The sequence below is a fragment of the Epargyreus clarus genome, unplaced genomic scaffold (assembly GCF_041222505.1).
Source record: "Epargyreus clarus isolate Ecla_fem2 unplaced genomic scaffold, WU_Ecla_fem_2.2 ptg000004l, whole genome shotgun sequence".
In the NCBI taxonomy this organism is placed as follows: domain Eukaryota; kingdom Metazoa; phylum Arthropoda; class Insecta; order Lepidoptera; family Hesperiidae; genus Epargyreus; species Epargyreus clarus.
Window position 1 is genome coordinate 11,843,720 of NW_027332212.1, and position 20,027 is coordinate 11,863,746.

General features: G+C 31.9%; 2 protein-coding genes across 6 annotated transcripts in view; one reads left to right on the plus strand and one right to left on the minus strand.

Annotated features, from left to right (window-relative positions):
• aay (phosphoserine phosphatase) lies at positions 1-17,872 on the minus strand. Of its 5 annotated transcripts, none has more exons than XM_073093334.1 (6): positions 17,784-17,872; positions 11,546-11,746; positions 9,955-10,089; positions 8,574-8,719; positions 2,090-2,251; positions 1-1,479 (listed from the first exon to the last, which is right to left on the minus strand). In XM_073093334.1, the coding sequence occupies exons 2-6, from the start codon at positions 11,683-11,685 to the stop codon at positions 1,376-1,378; spliced, it is 687 nt and encodes a 228-aa protein (XP_072949435.1). In that variant the 5' UTR covers positions 11,686-11,746; positions 17,784-17,872; the 3' UTR covers positions 1-1,375. The 5 variants fall into 5 exon arrangements, with proteins under 5 accessions (XP_072949435.1, XP_072949432.1, XP_072949433.1 ...); XM_073093331.1 differs by lacking the exon at positions 17,784-17,872 and adding an exon at positions 16,606-16,817; XM_073093332.1 differs by lacking the exon at positions 17,784-17,872 and adding an exon at positions 16,260-16,439.
• Positions 16,823-20,027, plus strand: part of LOC140757148 (mutS protein homolog 4) — a 15,791-nt gene continuing 12,586 nt past the window's right edge. Inside the window, exons 1-2 of the mRNA XM_073092683.1 lie at positions 16,823-17,335; positions 18,568-18,724. Coding sequence (XP_072948784.1) covers positions 17,251-17,335; positions 18,568-18,724 — 242 coding nt within the window. The 5' untranslated portion in view covers positions 16,823-17,250. The remainder of the gene's footprint in view (positions 17,336-18,567; positions 18,725-20,027) is intronic.

Genomic DNA, 20,027 nt, shown 5'->3' on the forward strand with positions numbered 1-20,027 from the left:
TAAAAGTATAAGTAATATCTATATTTCTTAAAAATACGAAGTACACAGCCATTTTTGACATAAATCGAAATTTGTGCTGTAAACACAGCTGTCAAGGTCACCGACCTCTGAATTATAAAACGCACAACAATTAAATAAATGTCTTAGACATACGTCATATTATAACAATAATTATATTAAAAACTAATTACAAATACGAAATTGTACTAAATTATTAATTCTGTACTATATATAATATATAACTAGTGATGAAAGTAACTCAACTTTTTAAGATATTGTAAAAACATTGACTCATTTTACCACTTTTAATAATAAGGACTTGTTAAAAAACTCGAAGATATGGCCATTCTTGTAAAATGGAGACTATTTTTATTAATAAGCCTTAAAAAAATTAGTTTCTTTCATCACTTACATAAGTCACTTAAACTAGAATCGGAAGCACATATTTAAAACGACAACATTTTACATTTTCTATTATTATTATTATTTTTTTAACAAATGTTTATATAAAATTTGAAGTCACAAACGGGACTATGTCCTGAAATACTTATAACATCTTGTACTCACAGTACGATCACAAAATCTTTATAAATGCACAATCGATTATTGCCTTACAAACTAACAGTTGAAATTCAAATGGCAGTTGATTAAGAAACTGTACCCTTAGTATGAGTTTTTACGTTTTTACATAAACGACTGTTTTTGTTTTTGTTTACGTATTTCCCGTACATTCCCAATCAGTTCTGATACAATTCGCTAGGGGCGCTGATTGGAAATCTATGGGGAAATACGTAAACAAATACCAAAACTGTAATTTTTGTAAAAACGTAAAATCTCATACTAAGGGTACAGAAGTATCAAATCAAAATCATTCTATATACAATGTAGCTTAATACTACTAAAGACAGTACGCAACTGACTCCTTAATCTTTATAAGGCTGAAGGGCTTAAAAGTGGTATTTTCGTGGAAATAACAAAAGGACTCTACGCAATCGGAGTCCTTTACGGTCGGCTACAGATGCTACTCATGAGTACTAAGTTTGAAAGCATGGTGTAAACGAACTTTAACCAAACCCTTCAAAACAGACCACTAGCGCAACACTCTATTTTCAACTGCATGGAGTCCACCTGATGGTATGTGGTAACTGTCCATGGACATCTGCGACCAACTTCACACAGAACAGAGGTATTACCTAAAGCCGCTCACAAAATGCATTGGCCCTTGAGGCCCAAGATCACCTAATATGTAAGTCAACCTTTATAAGTCACTATGAACCTTATAAAGTGTTACAAGTCTGAAATAGGTCAAGTAGAGGGTCTAACCCGAAGCCCTAAAGCCTATTTCAACTGCTCATAAATATTAAAGTTTCGCTACTTATTTAGTCTGGATGGCTAGGCAGTCGATTAGGTCCTGGAAGTCAGTGATGTACCACGCCGCCTTCTTCTTCACTTCTTCACGTACTACGTTACCACCGAAACCTGTAAACAATGTTTATAATACGTTAAAATTACATTCGATAAGTCTGAATAATTTTTTTAAAGAGACTTATTATTATTAGTCTTATAAAAACCTTTGATTTGATCGATTTGATATCATGTAGGTGCATAAAAAAAAATATTCGCCATTTTAGGGCCGTCGCCATTTTGTATTTAGAATGACGTTTCTTAACAAACGTGTATGCAAAATTTTAACTTAATTGGATACCGGGAAATTAGTCATTTTTTTTTTTTTTAATATAGGAGTAGCAGACGAGCATGCAGTCTACCTGATGGTAAATGGCTACTGCCGCCCATGGACTTCTATAATCAACCCCAGATAGGATTCGATATTTCTACCTTAAATCGGCCACATATGCGCCGATACCTGACTACGCTGGACCGCCTTGGAAAAGCATGTCCCTTACCCACACCCTTTAAACCAGAAGACAGCAACGCTTAACACTGCTGCTATGAGGCAGAAATAGGTGTGGCGGTGGTGCCGCCGGAATCGAAACACAAAGGAATCCACCATCTTCAAATTAGATAGACGGATAATTTGGATAAACTAGTGCCAATGAGAAGTGGAATATAAAAATGGTTGTAGACTCACCAATAAAAGCATCAGCTGGTGGGCTAGCCTCCGCGTCGGTGGCGCCATCTCCAATCATGATCAGCCGTTGGAACCCGTGCTGCTCCTTGAGCCGCCTGATCACCAGCCCTTTACCGCCTGATCTAGACGTAGGCTCGTTCTCATCGAAGCCGGCGTATTCACCTGAAACAAACAAGATTTTTTATTCACAGTGAACAAACGTACAGGGAGCTATGTCATCGTACGTCAAGTGGTTTCTTCTGGTTACCTACCTACCTACTAGCAAATAGGCCTAACATTTGGAAGTCATGAGGACTTAGTTGAAAAGTTACATTTTAATGTATACCTTCGAAACAAGCCAGAACACATTCTGTACTGCTAGGTTTGGCGGTGGTGCCGTTGCACTAAAGTTCTAATAATACGTTCAATAATTGATTATATACCGATTTATATTGAAACGTTATGGATTACAAAGAATAAAAACTTCGTATTAATATTTATCAAAAAGCAAAAAGTCCCGAATACACAACAACAACAATCTTCGCCGAACTTCATCAAGTCTACTAAAGGATAAGTTTTGACTGAAATGACTCATCGGTATCTTATCAAATATTATTAAAACAGTGTGCGTGCAACGTGATACATTACTGAGCGAAATTTGTTTCCAATGTGATATGATAATTTGCTGCACGTTTCTATGGACAGATACATACAAATATTTATAGGATACTAGTGGTGTCCGCGGCTTCGCCCGCATTTTAAAGAAATAGTATGACATACATAAAACGGAAAATTTGTACCTGCATTGGAATGACAGTGGTGACATCTGTCGAAAATTGGTCTTACCAACTCCCAAACCCTCGTGGGCTTTTGGACAACAACTTTGCTTAAAATCATCACTTGATCAAATGCATATTTTTCGATTCTATAACTACTTACGAATTAAAAATTAAGTAAAAAAAACCTTTTCCCACGGACTAAATTGTGAATCTAAACCATTCTCAAGTCACCTTGAACACACACAACAAATTTCATCAAAATCTGTCCAGTCGTTTAGGAGGAGTTCAGTGACACACGCACATAAGAAATATATATATATATATTATGTACGTATGTATTTTATTCAGAAAGCTGGAAAGAGGAAACATTTTAGAACGGAGGTCTGGTTGAGGTAGAGACTGGTATTTTCTTACATACATATCCAAAATTGGTTAATTTTCTTCTTGTTATTAATTACATATTGTTGTTCGTAGGGTGCTAAAGTCAGAGGATGCAATTTTATTTTGACGTCAAGATGGTTTAGCGTGGGTTTTTTTTGTAATTTTGTTTAAAGACAAATATATTTTTATATAGCCGTCATAACTACTTAATCATACGGTCATTCTGCTAAAATTAATATGTACCTACACTGCTAATATGCATTATTAATTTATTTAGCATCTGTACGTCTTTAATACAGAATCACCACTGTAGGTATATAAAACATTATAAAGCGTATATTAATGTAAAGTGATTATCAATATAAATTTTAATGACCGTGACATTACAAATTCTGATGTTTCCTATTATTAGCGATATTTGTAGTTAATTGCATACAAGATTTCATGTCACTACAAAAATTATAGCACAAAATAAATATCTACCTACACTTATCCATGAATTATTTGGCATGATATAATCAGATTATTTTATTATCTATTAAAGCATGAATTAGCAGCATATAAGCAATAATGGAAAAGTTTCTTGAAATAACAAAAACAAGATAATTTTAATTTATTTAGCATATTATGTTATTTTTGTGAACGCGATAAAATTTTATCGACGCACCTGAAACTGTTTTCTGATATAATCAGAACTAGTCAGATTATCTGTCCTCTTACAATCATTGCCGTTTGATGGAGATCTGACCTTAAAAGATAAATGACAATTGATGTTCATCAAAACGTGTAAAAGAATATATGGATTCAGCTACTTTAATATGAAATACGACAAAATATTAAAATTGGCAGAGAAGAAAACATAAAAGGACAGGGATTGGAACGCCGTTTAAATATTTTTAAATCTAATATTTTTATACTTTCAACTTTAACAGTATACCGTCAATTAAGGAAAAAAACAATATTTAGATGGCCGGGGAAGTCCTTTAACCGCTTCATTTTCCTCATGTCTACATACTCATAAGATAAATTACATAACACTTATTGCTGGTACTTCTTTACACTTTGAATCTCATAATACGATTTGAAAATGTGTTTAATACATAGATTAATATTTTAATAATATAAATATAATATACCTAACATAATATCCACAAATAATTTAAAACCAAAATTAGCTAACTCGGTCCAGCGATTCTCGAGATTTAGCGAAACTAACGAACATGAATTGATTTTTATATAATATAATTGTAGATTATTGTAATATTATCTACTATTGTAATATTTTTGAATCATTGAATAGCTTTGAATTTTTAATACGATCTAATATTAATATAAGTAATTACGTACTAAATCCTTTTCCATCAGTATAAATAAATAAGATAATTAAAAACTATTAAGCATTGCATAAGCCTGACGGGTCATGAAAAATGACGCGCGAATTTCACGCGTCCGTCTAGTGTACAGATCTAAATATATACTCACTCGAGTCGTGTAAGATAGCGCTTATTTAGACCCCCTGGGTGTGCCCCGTGACCCCCAATGATGCAATGTATAAAAACATTTAACTGTCACCGGGGTGGAGTGTAAACAATCGGTTATCGATCACGCTCCGAGCGAGTGGGTTGATGACGGGCGTGCGTATGCGAACTGGGGCGTGATTGCGTCTTGCTTTATCGCACTTGCTCCTGATTTTGGTTTTGTGTGAAATATATAGGGCAAGACGTCAGTGGCTTGAAGACTAAACTAGGATTATTTGATTTGTCAATTCAATTTGTCAATTTTTGGGTTCACATTTGGATGGACAATTTAATTATTTTCCATCATCTAGCTATCATCCTACGGGTCAGTATAATTATGATCTAATCCACCCAGAGTTAGTCACTGTTCTATCGCATATTTAAGTCATCTCTTAGAGACCAACAGAAACTACTTAATGTAAATATGGCCAAAAGTACAGAATTCGTACGTAACATTTTTACTATTAATTTAAGTATAAATTATATTTGCTCCGTAACAAAATACACAACAGAAAAAAATAAAAATATAGACGTTAGAAATCACTAGAACCGACCCAGATAAATAGACTATTAAGTAGCTACCTATAATACAAGGAAAAATAACCAAGTTTCCTTATCTGCAGTGAACAGCTGTTTGCGATACAAGGCCATGTAGCTACATATCCCTCGGTTTCTAGAAGTAAGATGCTCAGTCAACTTTCATATCTCGTTGGTCATTGGCATATTGAATAGCAGCAAATATTTGTCTTAAGATACAAGTAAACAACGCAATATTTGGATTTGTGACGGCAAAAGTAAATTTTGTAAGTTAAATAAATCACAAAAATAAATGGAAGCAAATATCTATTTACTAGAGATGGGCCGAATAGTGGTTTCACCGAATAACCGAATACCGAATAATATTCGGTTTAACCTGTAACGAACCGAATTATTCGGTTTACCATTTCTTTATTGTCAATTTGCCAGTTAATGTGTGTTCATTCACACTTTAAAATGTTGATTTGAGTTTTAAAAATGAATACTGATTTAAGTTTTAAAATAAATGTTGACTATACTTACCATAGATTAAATAATAAATGTGTTACTTGAGGTATCAAAATAAATGTTGATTTTAAGTTTAATTGCTTTATTTCATTAGCTTTATACAAAATTTTCTTCATAGGATTTGAGTTTGACTTATAATATAACATAAATCTTACATAAGAAGTTTTGTGTTTTAGTCTTGTACCATGTCATGTACGCAAGAAAATAGAAATACTCGAATATATTCGGCACCAAAACCGAATAATTCGGCCGAATACAAATAGCAAAAAAGATGCCGAATACGCCGAATACCGAATACCAAACGAATATTCGGCGCATCTCTACTATTAACCTACTAGTCTGTACCCGCGGCTTCGCTCGCGATCAAATATTTTTATTTATCCTCCTTCGTTACCCTTGGAAACATTGCTTTTTACGAGATAAAAGGTACCCAATGCTCTTCTCTGAAAAACTGAACATTTGTCCAAAATTTTGTGACAATCGATTACGCAGTTAAGACCTGAAAGAGTAGCGAACAAACTTACTTTTGCATTTACCTATAATACTAGTTAGAATTGAACACGACACGACTCACATTCTGGTACATACATCAGGTAAAACAATCACAATCACATACATCACAAGTTAATTATTCCATGCGCACGCTTAATTTAGAATAATAAACAACTCCTAATAATGTTATAAAAACCCATGTTGTTATTGAAAATGTCTCTTATGCATCATAGGCGGCCAACTGGCTGATAACACGGCGACCTCGTTCGAGGAGGCGTGCCCGTCTACATATGTAACCAAGTCGAGATATATAACTGCTTTGTTATTCACGAACTTATATGTTCTATGTTAGAAAATAAATTCTAGCAATATCTATCATTTATACTAGCATCCTTTTTTCAGATCTTTCTGACAGGCAGAAGTTTTAATCCCTGGTCAGCCAGATTTAGTTGATTAGTAGATTTAGTTGATCTTAATGACTTAGATTTATTTTCTGACTTTGTGTTTTTGTCTATTTTTACCACGCTTTTATTTTAACACGTTTGTGCTAGCTTGGGTTGTTTGTATGTATGAAAAAAAAATAACAACAAAATTGGAATACTGTGCAAAGCTAGAAATAGGTGAAATGGATAGACCTTCCCAAAAGACCTTCACAATCGAACCCCAAAGAGCTGTACCATCCTTTAGCCACGAACTTCACTACTCCAGATAAACATTAGGTTCATTACCTTGGCAACTGTTGTTATTTACTTTGAATTTTCCGTATCTCCCTAAATAAATGACAAATTCCTATTTATACTGATATCGGAACGTAGACCTCATAATATGAATAAAAATATCTTCATATCGTAAAGGCAAAACAAAACATGAATTTAATTATGTGCATTAACTATTCATATCTTGTAATCAAAGAATAAAGGGCTATAAGAAAACAGAAAAGACATCTACAACGAAGGCATTTTACTTTCATTAACTTCAATTAAATTTTATCTAGACTGTGCATCACAAAAAATAATAAATAAGTATTTTCGTAACATATTTGGGTAAATTTATTTATATTAAGAGAAGCAATTGGAATAACGTGTATCAAAGTCAAATTTTAACGCATTCTGAGCTCACGTTTGTAATGTTACAATTTTTAACAATGGAACCATTTTAGGGTTATGTCTAGGATCAAATTTAGAACTTAGTCAGACGAATAGAATTGATATAGGTATTCATCTTTAGATAATGTTATATTTTATTTAAGTTTAACAACAATATAAATTTAAACAATAAACAATTTAACACTATTTAAAATAAAATGAAATGTCATTTATAAATGAATGTGTTTTAGAGTTACCTACTCCTAAAGAGAAAAAACTATCTAATTTTAAGTAGTTTTTAAATATCTTTTAAAAATGACACCGAATTCCAGCAATAAAACTTAACAGAAACTACTCTTATAATGTAGAAATCCATCTGTTGTTTAGTAGTTATAAGTGCCAATTGACAACAATAAGCGTCCTGATAGACAGTAACGTCGCAGTAACAAACAAAAATACACCAATCAAATATGTATGACGATTGCAAAAAACAAGGTTAATGTTGATATTGATAAAGATACGAGTGTTTACGACGGATTATTGAAGAGCTAACGCGCAATATCACTTCAATAACACACTGTATCTGATTTTCCGTTCAAAAACCTTGTATGCAGTGAACTCAATAGCACACCTGGGTATGCAATGATACGCATTGATTAAAGAAAGGACGAATTTCCCGTTGATAAAGACAATAACACGATTATTTTGAATGTTATTTTGATAAATGTAATTATTATTTGATTATCATTACGATTATAATTACACGCTGTGAGAGACCAATGTGCCAATTTTATGATTTTATTCTATTTATGATGAAAAATATGTTGATGCCTAAGGAAGTGTAATCTGAAAATTTAATCATTTAATTTTTTAGAAGATTCAATAAAGCATCGCTCGTAAATAGTATTTTTTTTTTCATTTTATCATTCACTAATATACACAGTCTTGTTTATTTTATTGTTCTTATGATGAAAAAGGGATAAATAATTAATTATTTATTGGTAATCATAAGTTTCGATTATTCGAAAGTAAATCGATTATGGTTTCTTCAGAATGATTTGAAGCCGCAAGCTCTAGCCGTCACGTGGTAGTAAACTGCCTACTAAAAAGTTAGATTAAAAAATTAATGACATTAAGATGGCATGTGTCAAAATGGGCCTATTAAATTGTGAGGACTATAGCAAGTATAAAAGTCAAAGAAACTCACCATTAAAATAAAACTTGAGTCTATTCGCGTACACATTGGACGTGCTGATGCCTAGTTCCTCCGCCACGGGGTCGATGAGGCACCGGAACCCGCCGGAGACCAGGTATACGGGCACGCCTCGTTCTTGCAACTTCTTTACTAGTTCACTGTAAGGATAGAGGTCTATTATTTCATTGTATTATAGAGCTAAAAGCAACTAATCGTTGAACAATTTTCAAGGAAAAATGTAAGAAAGTACTTGGAATAATGGGGAACGGCGATATTTTTTTTAATCAGCCGCTTTGGCTGCTTTATCGATTTGAAATATTAAATAAAAATTTGATTTTTTGTGTGTTTAATAACTTACACACAAAAATCCCGGTATTGACTCACCTTTTTTTTTTTTTTTTTTTTTTTTTTTTTTGTCGAGGGGGAAACCTTCAAAAGGTACCCGACAACGTGGGAGCGACGCCGAGTTATGTGGGATTTTTACCGCACTAAAACCCCCCCGGTGGCCGTCCTCTGCGCTGCGTTGAGGGCTCCGGGATCTCCAAAGGAACGCAACCGGAGTCCTCTAAGCGCGTTGCCCCGTCGGGCTCCGCCCAGGTGAGCTTGACGCTCGCCACACCATCTGGTGTATACGACGGTATGCGACCACACATACCGTCGTCCTTCCCGGGGCCGCTGGCCGGGCGGTTCGAGCTCCCACTCTTGCCGCCCGCAACCCCGGAAGCCCCCTTTTAGTCGCCTCTTACGACAGGCAGGAGATACCGTAGCCCTATTCTAGTCCCGGAACTACATTGACTCACCTACCCTATCTTTACATCCCATTCTTAAGTGGATGAAAAGGAACACGTTTTATACGTTTTATTTTTGTATTTTGTCCAACGAAAATGTTTCATTCTCCGAAAAATCCATTCTTTTAAAATATTTTGTTTGAATTCAACTAAACCTTTTAAGTTATAATTACCTACCTCTAGTTTTTCACGCGAATATACTTTTAATAGATAAAAACGAACTACTCGTAAATGGAATTTTGTTACCGTAACAAGTATAAACTACATTTTGGAAAGTCCGCATGTGTAATATTGTTTACACAATACGATTGCATCAGCTGAGGTCAGGTCGAGACGCAGAGATACCCAAAATTGGAGGATTCGGATTTATAAGCATCTAATGATACTCGTGATACGGATACTCGTATGTTAATAAACTTGCTGCGATTATATTAATATATATATTAGCGATCAATATATTAATCACGAATACGTGCAGTGTAAATGAAATTTGGCTCAAAGTTGCCAATTAAAATTACCAAATATTTTTATGGCATATGGCCATAAGTTCCTTTTTACTCTATGAATTAAACTGAGTTAAATGTGATAATGCACGTAATACTTACGAGATTCTATGTGTGAAATGGATAGGGAAAGTATTCAAGAAGTCTCTAATCTGAGTGGCGCTCGGCCTGATGATGTCTAGTCTCTTCTTCAGGGCCTCCTGGAACGTCATACTACCACCCATAGCTTCTGCAGTTCTGGTGAAAAGAAAAACAATTGGAATAATCATTTTACTTTGTTTTAAGATTTTTGAAATAGTTATACTTAAATAATACAGTTTATATAGACACCATATATGTAAATGATACATTTATTCCCTTCTGCTTCTGGGTGATCATTCGTCGTTTAGTGTGTCTATGGCATCCACAGAAAAGAGCCAATTGTGGCGCTACGAGCGCAAAAATCATAATTATTTATTTAATAAACAATTTACTTATGTCGTATCCATATTTGATAAACACTTTCTCTAAGGCCACGGTCACATTATAACATACTTATAGATAATTTAAGTAAATCGCATGGTAACTGCTATGATAAACAATTATAAAGATAACAATTTACCACAACTGTTAGTTGATAGTTTTGTTGTATAATCAAAAAATATAAGACTTATCTAATCAGGATTTAGATGTCACTTTTTTGATTACGAGTTAAGAAATCTTCCAAATAATAAATACTTAAGTATATGGGCGCGTACGTAAATACGACAAGTAAACACACACAACCTAACAACATGTTATCGAAAAGGCTCGAAGTTTCGAAACGAACTATCGACACGTATATTTTTTTATTTCTAAGTACAATATTAGTTTTAAATACGAAAAATTCTTGGAATAAGTCATATCGTTAACCACTCAAAATTACTTCTTAATATATATACGTAAACAAGAACTAGCTATTTTATTTTGCAGTACACAAAACTGGATATTCGTACTTAGGCTTCTGTCGGTCCTGACTCGTAGAATTTATAAGACAAATTACACGATCGCTAAAATACCACATAATTACCGAGCTGCAGAAACGGCTCACGTGTGCTACTAATTGCTACAATTATAATTACTATTTAGTCTGACTTCACATGAATGACCCGTAACCAGTATGCGAATTGATTACACGACGTTTACAAGATTAGTAACCGATCAGTGGTTGTGGGTCAATGAAGTCAACTGAAACACGCTAACAATGTATGATACAAATGTGTGTCAGGATTTAATTGATTTTTAATTGAATTCAATTTTCACTCATTTTTAAATAAAAAAGACTTCATCATATTATGAAATAATACAATAAGTAGCTATAATACGATCTGTTTGCCATTTCAGTAGAAATAATTATAAAATTTAATAATAATAAAAATGTGTTATTTATAGTCTCACTTAGCTTGTACAATGACCGACAAACAAAGTGCTTAAAATCATTTTTTGTAAAGAAGGATCGTCTATAGTAGTTAATTTCAAGCGTAAACAAGCGTAAAAACGTTTACATTTGAAGGAATATCTAATAAAATATTCCTTATTTAGATAATTTAATATTAAAATTATTAAAACCAGACTAAAATAAACATAGATATATCAAATTGTATCAAAATTATTATTATACACAAAAATACCGTCAAAAATATAAAAATGGTAAAATAAACTCAAAATTACTCACAATAGTTTAACTTCATCCCCCTTCCCGCAGAACCTGGCCAGCTCGTCGATTCCCTCATCCTGGATGACAGTGGAGTCCACGTCGAAGCACACACAGTCCGCCGTGCGGAACAACTCCTGGGCGCTCTGCTGTGGAGACATCACACTGATGGAGACCAGCGACAAGGTCTTCAGAGTTGCGTATTGAAGGTTACTCTTCAAGCTGTAGCCAAAAACAAGCGTTTAAGAACATGATTCAGCAAACAGGTATATTTTTATCCGAATCGCCGGTAGGGACAAACCTGTTTTGTCAAATGGAAAACTACAAACAATGGTCACGAATTTAAGTTACTCAAAGAGGTACAGATTTTTTGCAAACAAGATTTCGAGAGGGATTTTGAAAACGAAACCGAAAACATAATATTTATTATTCTTGCTCTGTATTTCTTTTCACCTTAATTACTATAGTTGATATTTTAATACACATTATAAAAGTAATTAAATTTCAATAGTAACAACGTAAATATTAGTTTAAATCTAAGTAAGTTTATTACTACCCAATACAACTAAAAGTTATATTAAGTGCTTATGCGAACAACAATATACGTATCGTTATTTAGTCGCGGTTTATACCGTTGACGTTATAACGTTATGTTGTAAATATATAAATAAGAAACAACTGCAGGCTTCGTCATTATTGTCCTTATTATTCAATGAAAACAAGGTACAATGACAACAAGAAGAAATAAGTTATTCGCATTGCATGATCAGACTACTGACCATGAGCTCAATTAAAAATAGCAACTGATTTCATATCACGTAAATAAATAAATTTTCATAATTATCTTATTTACAGTCTATTTTAAAAAGCAAAAACAAATAACATATCACTATCGTTAAGAAATATATAAAGGCTTGTTATTTGTTCCATTTTACTTCTTAAATTCAAATTTTTAGTAATGTGCTAATTAAATATTATTTTAGTACCCCCAACATGCAATTACTTTTTTTCTTTTTAAATACCTGTATAGGGCCATTTTCGTCGTCTTCTTTAAGAGGTTGAGAATAAACTGATACTGTAAAGTTTTCGAGTTACGATGTATCGTTAATATAAGGTTAAGAGATTGGCAAAGGGAACCCACTTAACCGGAAACACCGCGAGCACGCCTGCGTCGAATGTGATATCATACAGTACAGTGCACTCATACGCTCGTTATCGCCTTATATCCACCAGCCTCCCCAAGATAACGTTGTGATGCGAGCTACAACACTTCTATCTGAGAGCTACGTACTATGAATGACGTCACAGCGTCATCCTCGCTTAAAGACATATGGCTAGACGTTGAAATCGTTTCGAGTAGGGGCGATGAACCAGCGCCTATCTCGCTCACTCGCGATAGAAACGTATGGAATATTTGTGGAGACACTTGTTTTGCAAATTGCGTCGGTCGCCAATTCATGTTATCAATTGAGCTCGACGTAATTTGCTTATTATGATAATTAGTATTTATTAAAAAAAGAGAAAAAACAATAATATGAATTTGTTTATATTAAAATAATGATTTTCATTTTACTCCTAGTTACAACAATGATGGGTAATTGGGTATACAATATTAATGAGGGTAATAATACCAATATAACAATTAAATGTGACGGTAATGACGTTATGATAGTCAATACACTTTCTAGAGTATGAAATTCTTTGAAAATCTTAAATGTAAATTAGAAAATATAAAAGAATTACTAATTTCAAGTGGGTTAATTTCAAGAAGTGTTAATTTCAAGTAAGTAGGATATTTTTATAAACTTTTCAAGAAAAACTTTTACTTTTCAGTTTATTTTCATTAAATCCATTATGCTTTAAGTAAAAATATAAGTGAATTTTGCAAGAGAGTAAAATTGATTTCACACTTTTCTTCATGTTAGTACCTACTGTCTAATAATAATAAGTAATTTGAAATATATAAGTATTTATGCGAAATTTGGAAAATTATGGTCTTTTGTTTTTACAAACATTAATTAAGATTGATTTTATTACTTAAAGGCTTTATCATGGTTTTGTTAAAAATTTACTTACTATGAGGCTCTATTATATATAAAATCATTGATGGATGATAACAATTATATAACTCAGTTGTATTCTATAAATATTAGAAAACGATCTTCATAAGTATCTGTCTGGATTAATTTTGTAAACAACTGTACCTAGGCTTAAAATTCGCGTGAATTTTACGAGACTATAGAAGGCTTTTTAGGAAATAATACACGCTGCCACTATCAATTTAAATTTAAAATTAAAATATGGTGCAAAAATGTCCACCCTGCCAAAAATCCTGTTTATTATTGGCATTGCTTCTTTGAGGGACTATACAATCCAATATAGTATGTTATATATGAGTAGTAGATATAGGGTGTGGCTTGTCAGTTTGATTTCGAATTACACATGGTGTCAGGTGAAAAAAATAGTAAATAATTATAGTTCAAAAAACTAAAAAACACGCTTTTATGATAAAATCAACTAAAAAGTAGAAAATAATTTTCAATCTAAGAATCAATTAAGGAACAGTAAATAGTATAACTGTGAAAAGGCGTGGGGTGCTCCATTTATCAGGTTCGAAAAGCACGCCACACTTTTTCCACAATTATACTATTTACTGTTCCTTAATTGATTCTTAGATTGAAAATTATTTTCTACTTTTTAGTTGATTTTATCATAAAAGCGTGTTTTTTTAGTTTTATGAACTATAATTATTTATTAATTTTTAGTATTTGTTGTTATAGCGACCACCATTATGCATCGTTTGTAAAAAAATCAAGTGTCTATCTATTACGATTTAAGAGGTAAAGCCCAATGACACACGAACAGACCGCAGAGGGTTTCGTTTTAACCTTTGAGTACGGAATCCTAAAAATCATTCTACAAGAGGGCATTATAGATATGTTTTAGAACATTTGAGTTATAGGGAAATAACATTATTATTTTCTAAACTAAAAATCACGCTGTAAAAGTTACGCCTATTGAATTAAAAAGCAATAATTATTTGCAATCTAAACTTGCGATGAACTTTGCTGAAGGTGCTTGAAAAATCTCGCCTCGAAAATCGTTAATCCTGAGGATATTGATAAGGACAATGGTACAAAATTATTAAAATCGTGTATTGTCATCGGTTTTTGATAATTCTTCAAAATTTAAAAATTATACTGAACGTTCAAAGTGGACAGAAATCGGGCTCAAAGATTCCGTTACTGTTACGTACATACATACATACAAACGTACAACCCAAGCTAATAAAATAATAATATATAGCATAGCATAATAAATATAGCATAGTTAAAATAGACAATCAAGTGCCTATATTAAAAAACGGGCGGCGATATTGCCGAGGATAAATATAGAAAACATTGAATTATATTTTTATTACTAAGATGTTGTAAAAATATATAATACAACTTCATTTTTATTTATTTATCAGATCAGTTGATAAATATTATTTTTATCGAAATACTCCTAACATTTTTTTTTCACAAACGTTACCACATAAACAAGCTTATCAATATCATGATTTACTCACATGCAACTATTTGTTTGGGAAATATCTACTTTTAAAAGTATTCGGAAAAAAAATATTATGTAATATCCAGCTAAGAGTAGTGACATATGTATTATTATATGATAGTTATTTTACTATTAATATATAACTGCTCAAGTTTAGTCCAATCAATAGCTGTCATTAAATTGTTATATAGAATAGCATTTATTAGAGTTCCGACACAAAAGGTAAAAACAGAACTCTATTACTAATTCTCCGCTGTCTGTCCGTCTGTCACAGGGCTGTAAATAGATACTCGAAATTTTTATAGAGTATAACATTTGCCGCTATGACAACAAATACTAAAAATAAATAAGCCTTGAAAATAAATGGGGGTCACCATACAAGAAACTGCTAGTTTTCAGTGTTTTTCACTTTATCTATTGAAGACAGTTGAAATTTTCACTACACAATTACTTCTATGGCTGTAAGGATAACAAATACTAAAATAAATGAATAAGAAATTGAGTTCCACTCACACTCAGCCAATTACATATTTATTTATTGTCAGTAATTTCTCTCTCATACAATAGTAGGGTTTCTGTTTCTAAGTAAATAACTTGTTTGAAGCAGTTTAAGATGTCAATGATCAATATGACTGGGCAGAATGGGAGCCCGATATATTGCATAACCGGTTCGAGGCAGTAACCGACCAAAGATTAATTGGAAACTGTTACCAGATAGTAAAATATATAAATGTTTTAATATTGTTTACTACACGGTTAATATAAATAAATATAATATGTTCAAAACGCTGATTTATATGGTATTAAAAATTTATATATTTTTTTTAGTTATATGAAATATATTTTAATAATAATATAATCAAATAATAATAATATCAGCTATACTCATTAATTCATACTAAATAATAAATACTATTTGGACAAAAATATTTGTTACGTAACAATTGTAAACCAAAATATTTTTCAAAAAACATGATTAAACCAGGGAAAAAACCATTAACAAAAATTTGATAATTTATGTTATTTATATATATTTATAAATAATTAACTAAAATATTTCACTCAAGCATTTATTTTTACATTTCAGTACTATTAATTAATATTATTTTTTATTATAATATATATATAATAGACTATTAAATAATCTTAATTATAAAAAATGATTATCGATTAAACTCACGTTATCAGCGAGGTATCCTTTACATAAGACAGGCAATTTGTTATCTTATCAGCCAAATGACACAGCGTTTATTGATTCAACGGAACAGGTCACATCTGCTATTCGTAGTAACAATAGTATTTCAATATTGGAATTTACAATACGTTATTCCGTTGCCAATAGAAACCCTCAACTAGAGTTATAAGTAAGGATATAGTTCATTTATCATCAGTCAACAAGGTAACTAAAACGACCTTGCACAGGCTAGGCTCGGTTCTGCAAATGTTGTGGCATTATTCCATTTTACATTAATGATGAATATTAATTAGAAATAAACGAAAGCAAACATAAAACAGGCAATACTCACGATTAAAGAAACGTTGGACCTGCTGTTACTTTCACACATATTATTTCAAAAGGAAGATAACTGTATTGTTTTAAATAAAATTAGATTATAAAATAAACAATATAAAATAAACACCAACAAATACTTATAAACCTCGTAAAAATAGAATTAATTGTAAAATTGAAAATAAACTAAAAACAGCTGATCAATCTATTTCTATTTTTAAGGTTGGATTTTGGAATGAAAGACAAGACAAGACACTGACGGAAGAACGATATATCAGTAACAGTAAATGTCAAAGCAAACGTTTTAAAAGACAAAATAAAGTAATAAATTCGTTATTTGTTTACTTTGTTGTTGTTGTAATATACTGTATTTAAACAACCCAGAAAATCAGAATAAGTAAATATGTACTAATCTAAAAGAATTTACTTGTTCTTGGCTGTTTATTTTATGTTACATTTTGTCTCAATTTACGAACGAACAGAATGTAGGGCGAATGGCGGGAAACGGAAAAGTATAAATGAAACGGAGAGACCTAACTTTGAAATTTCCACTGTATTAAATTAATAATATTACATTGAAACCTAGTTTAAAGGATTGTTACTGTGCCTTGGAAAAGTCAAATGCTAGAAAAGTAGATTTTTTTTATAAACTGATACCATCATGAATGTCGTGAAGAGAGATTCACGATCAATAAAATATCAACCAAAACATAAAAATGAATTGGTTAGGAGAGATGCTTCATTGGGTAAGAAATAGAAATTACGCACAATAAATATAATGTTTGAGATTGTTTGTTGGTAAAAAAATATCTATTTTTATTATTAATTATTTAAGGTTGTCTTAGGACGCGGCCTATAATATAATATCTCTTCAACTTACATAACTAAGCGACAAATATTATGATTTAAACATTTTATATTTCGTAAAACAAAGTGTAAATGCTAGGAGTGCAAAATTATGCTACGTGTCCATAGATTAGTAAAGATTACTCACTCCTAACAAGAAAATGTACCCAGTTTTGAGAATTGAAATAGTTGCGTAAAAAAGTTTTGCCACGTCTCCGTGCTAAAATGTCCCTAAAATATTTGAAATAATTATTTATTTATTATGTAAATTACGCAGTATTAGTTATTTATTCGTGAATTTTGTCTAAAAATGTTTTTATTTGTCAAGAATTCAAAAAAAGAACTTACTATAATAAGCTGTTTGTGTCTTCATTCAATTTCAAGGCGGCGAAGTATATTTACTGATCTATGTACGTGTCAATGATATTTAAGTCAATGCTACGTGTGCAAACTTTTGCACGCGTAGCTCCCGAGTGCAAAAATATTTAGCAATAAGGCAATTAACATGATTTAATCAATCTATAATCGAATCAAATTATGTACAATTCATTATAATGTTTATTAATACTTACTAAGTTTTTTCGTACAACAATCAGCGTAATTGATAGTCAGACATAAATTATTTTCATATTTGAAGCAAGAATTAAGTATGTTAATTGTTTTAAAAGTAAGAAGTAAAATATGCAAAGTTATTATTATGACTGATGTAAGTTATTACGAGTAAAAGATTTTTAAGTTGACTTAATAAAAAAAAACATCCTACTTAGATAGAGCGCTGATATGGTCCTGGTCACGGATAATACCAATTTGGTTGAAGGCTCCGATGATGTCCAAAAAAACACTGTTCTTAATAATGCATAATCATTTACTTAAATAACAAAATGTCGATAAGTACGCGTGTCATTCGCATTTTTATTATTTTGTTAAACTACTAGTTGTGCGCGCTCTACCTACCTTTTTTCGACAAATTGTAATATGTATGAATTAAAATATTTAATCAAATACTTATTAACTTTTAAGAATCATTCTATAAACATAAATTTACTTGTAAATTGTACTTACACCTCTCTGTAAAAAGCAATATTTCACGTGAAAATTAATAAACTCAAAAACTTGTACATTAACATCAAAGGTATCCGCGCTTCTACCATACCAGTGACGTCATTCCACCCCAATGCCGCCCGAGGGCCAGTTAAAGTCCCCAGGTACCAGTTCAGCAACGATGTTGCAGGGTCTAAGCGGCCCTCTATGGGACCACCAATAGCCTCGCCGCGAAGCTTGAAACGCAAGTACGTAGTCAAAGTATTTTTATGATCAGGGATACCTAATCGTAATATTAGTTCGATAGTTCAACTATAATCTACTAATTATGTGGACGATATAATGGTTGAGAGAATGAAAGAATTTTTTTTTGGTAAAAAAAGTAAAAAATACGCTTGCAGATGGATTGTTTTGTACATGTCGATTTACTGTCATTGTTTAAAGTTATATCAGCGTATATTAAAATTGCTCCACCATTTGTCTATCAATATATAAAATATTATGCTATAACAAATATTTATTTAAAATGTATTACCTTAAGAATGAAAAAATCCACTTTAACTCAAGTAGGTATATATCACAGAACTATATCTAAATGCGCTATTTTTGCATTACAAGCGGAAAAAAACAATAAACCTATAATCTAATTTACAAAGAGAAGCTCCTTTTATAAGTAATCCCCATCCATATCAGTAAAGATATACAATTTATCGCAAAATCGCTGTAAATATTACCTATTCGCAATCTTTGTTCTAAAACAGCAATGTCACTCCTAATCGTCAATGACTTTAAAGTCATGTCGAGAAACTACCATATAAATATCAGTATGTAATTTTAAAATGAGTACAATTTTCTTTGCTCATATAATAATTTTTAGGTGTTTGGACAATATAAAAACGTGAAAAGCTGTTTTCAATTTTTTGTCTGTCTGTTTATGTTTCGCATTGTTGTGATGTGTGGTTGTTTATTACTACATATTATTTCGAATACGTTAATCTAGAAAACAAAGAAAGGGTTCGGCTGTTCGATATTTCACACAAAATTTTAATGTAGAGTTACTTCGTACTTTTGAAAAAGTGGACGTTAGGATAACCGCGGGTAAAGCTATTCATGATTGTTCGTTGCAATAAAGTGAAATTAATAACATAATGGTCGTGACTGTGCAATATAAAATGTTAGTGATAGCAGTAGCATGGACGCGTGTTAATAAGATACTAACGTATTAAGATATATACCGGGCTTGTAGATAGGTTTACTTTTAAAAGATTATGTTCCCTCGCCGCTGAAGTTGTTGATAATTATTTTTATTGGGCGGCTAACTAAAAGAAATCAAAAGTCGGGTTCAGTACCCTTACCATGAGTTTTCAAAATTTTACGCTACGTTTATTCAATCCATTATTCTGTTCCGTTTGCTTCAGTAGACTAAGTAAACGTAACAATAAGTAAGAGCTCAAGTCATTTTGTCTGCCTCATGTTCGCAAAAAAGAGAGACAAAACATAAAGCGCCATTTTGTCAATTTAGACATTTAATGTTACGTTACTGTCACTATA

Excerpts from the sequence above, each read along its gene's own strand:
- aay (XM_073093330.1), bottom strand. Across the intron at positions 10,090-11,545 it reads GGGGATGAAGTTAAACTATT|AACTGCAGAAGCTATGGGTG; the intron begins GTGAGTAATTTT and ends TCTTTTCACCAG. Across the intron at positions 2,252-8,573 it reads ACTCAAGTTTTATTTTAATG|GTGAATACGCCGGCTTCGAT; the intron begins GTGAGTTTCTTT and ends TGTTTGTTTCAG.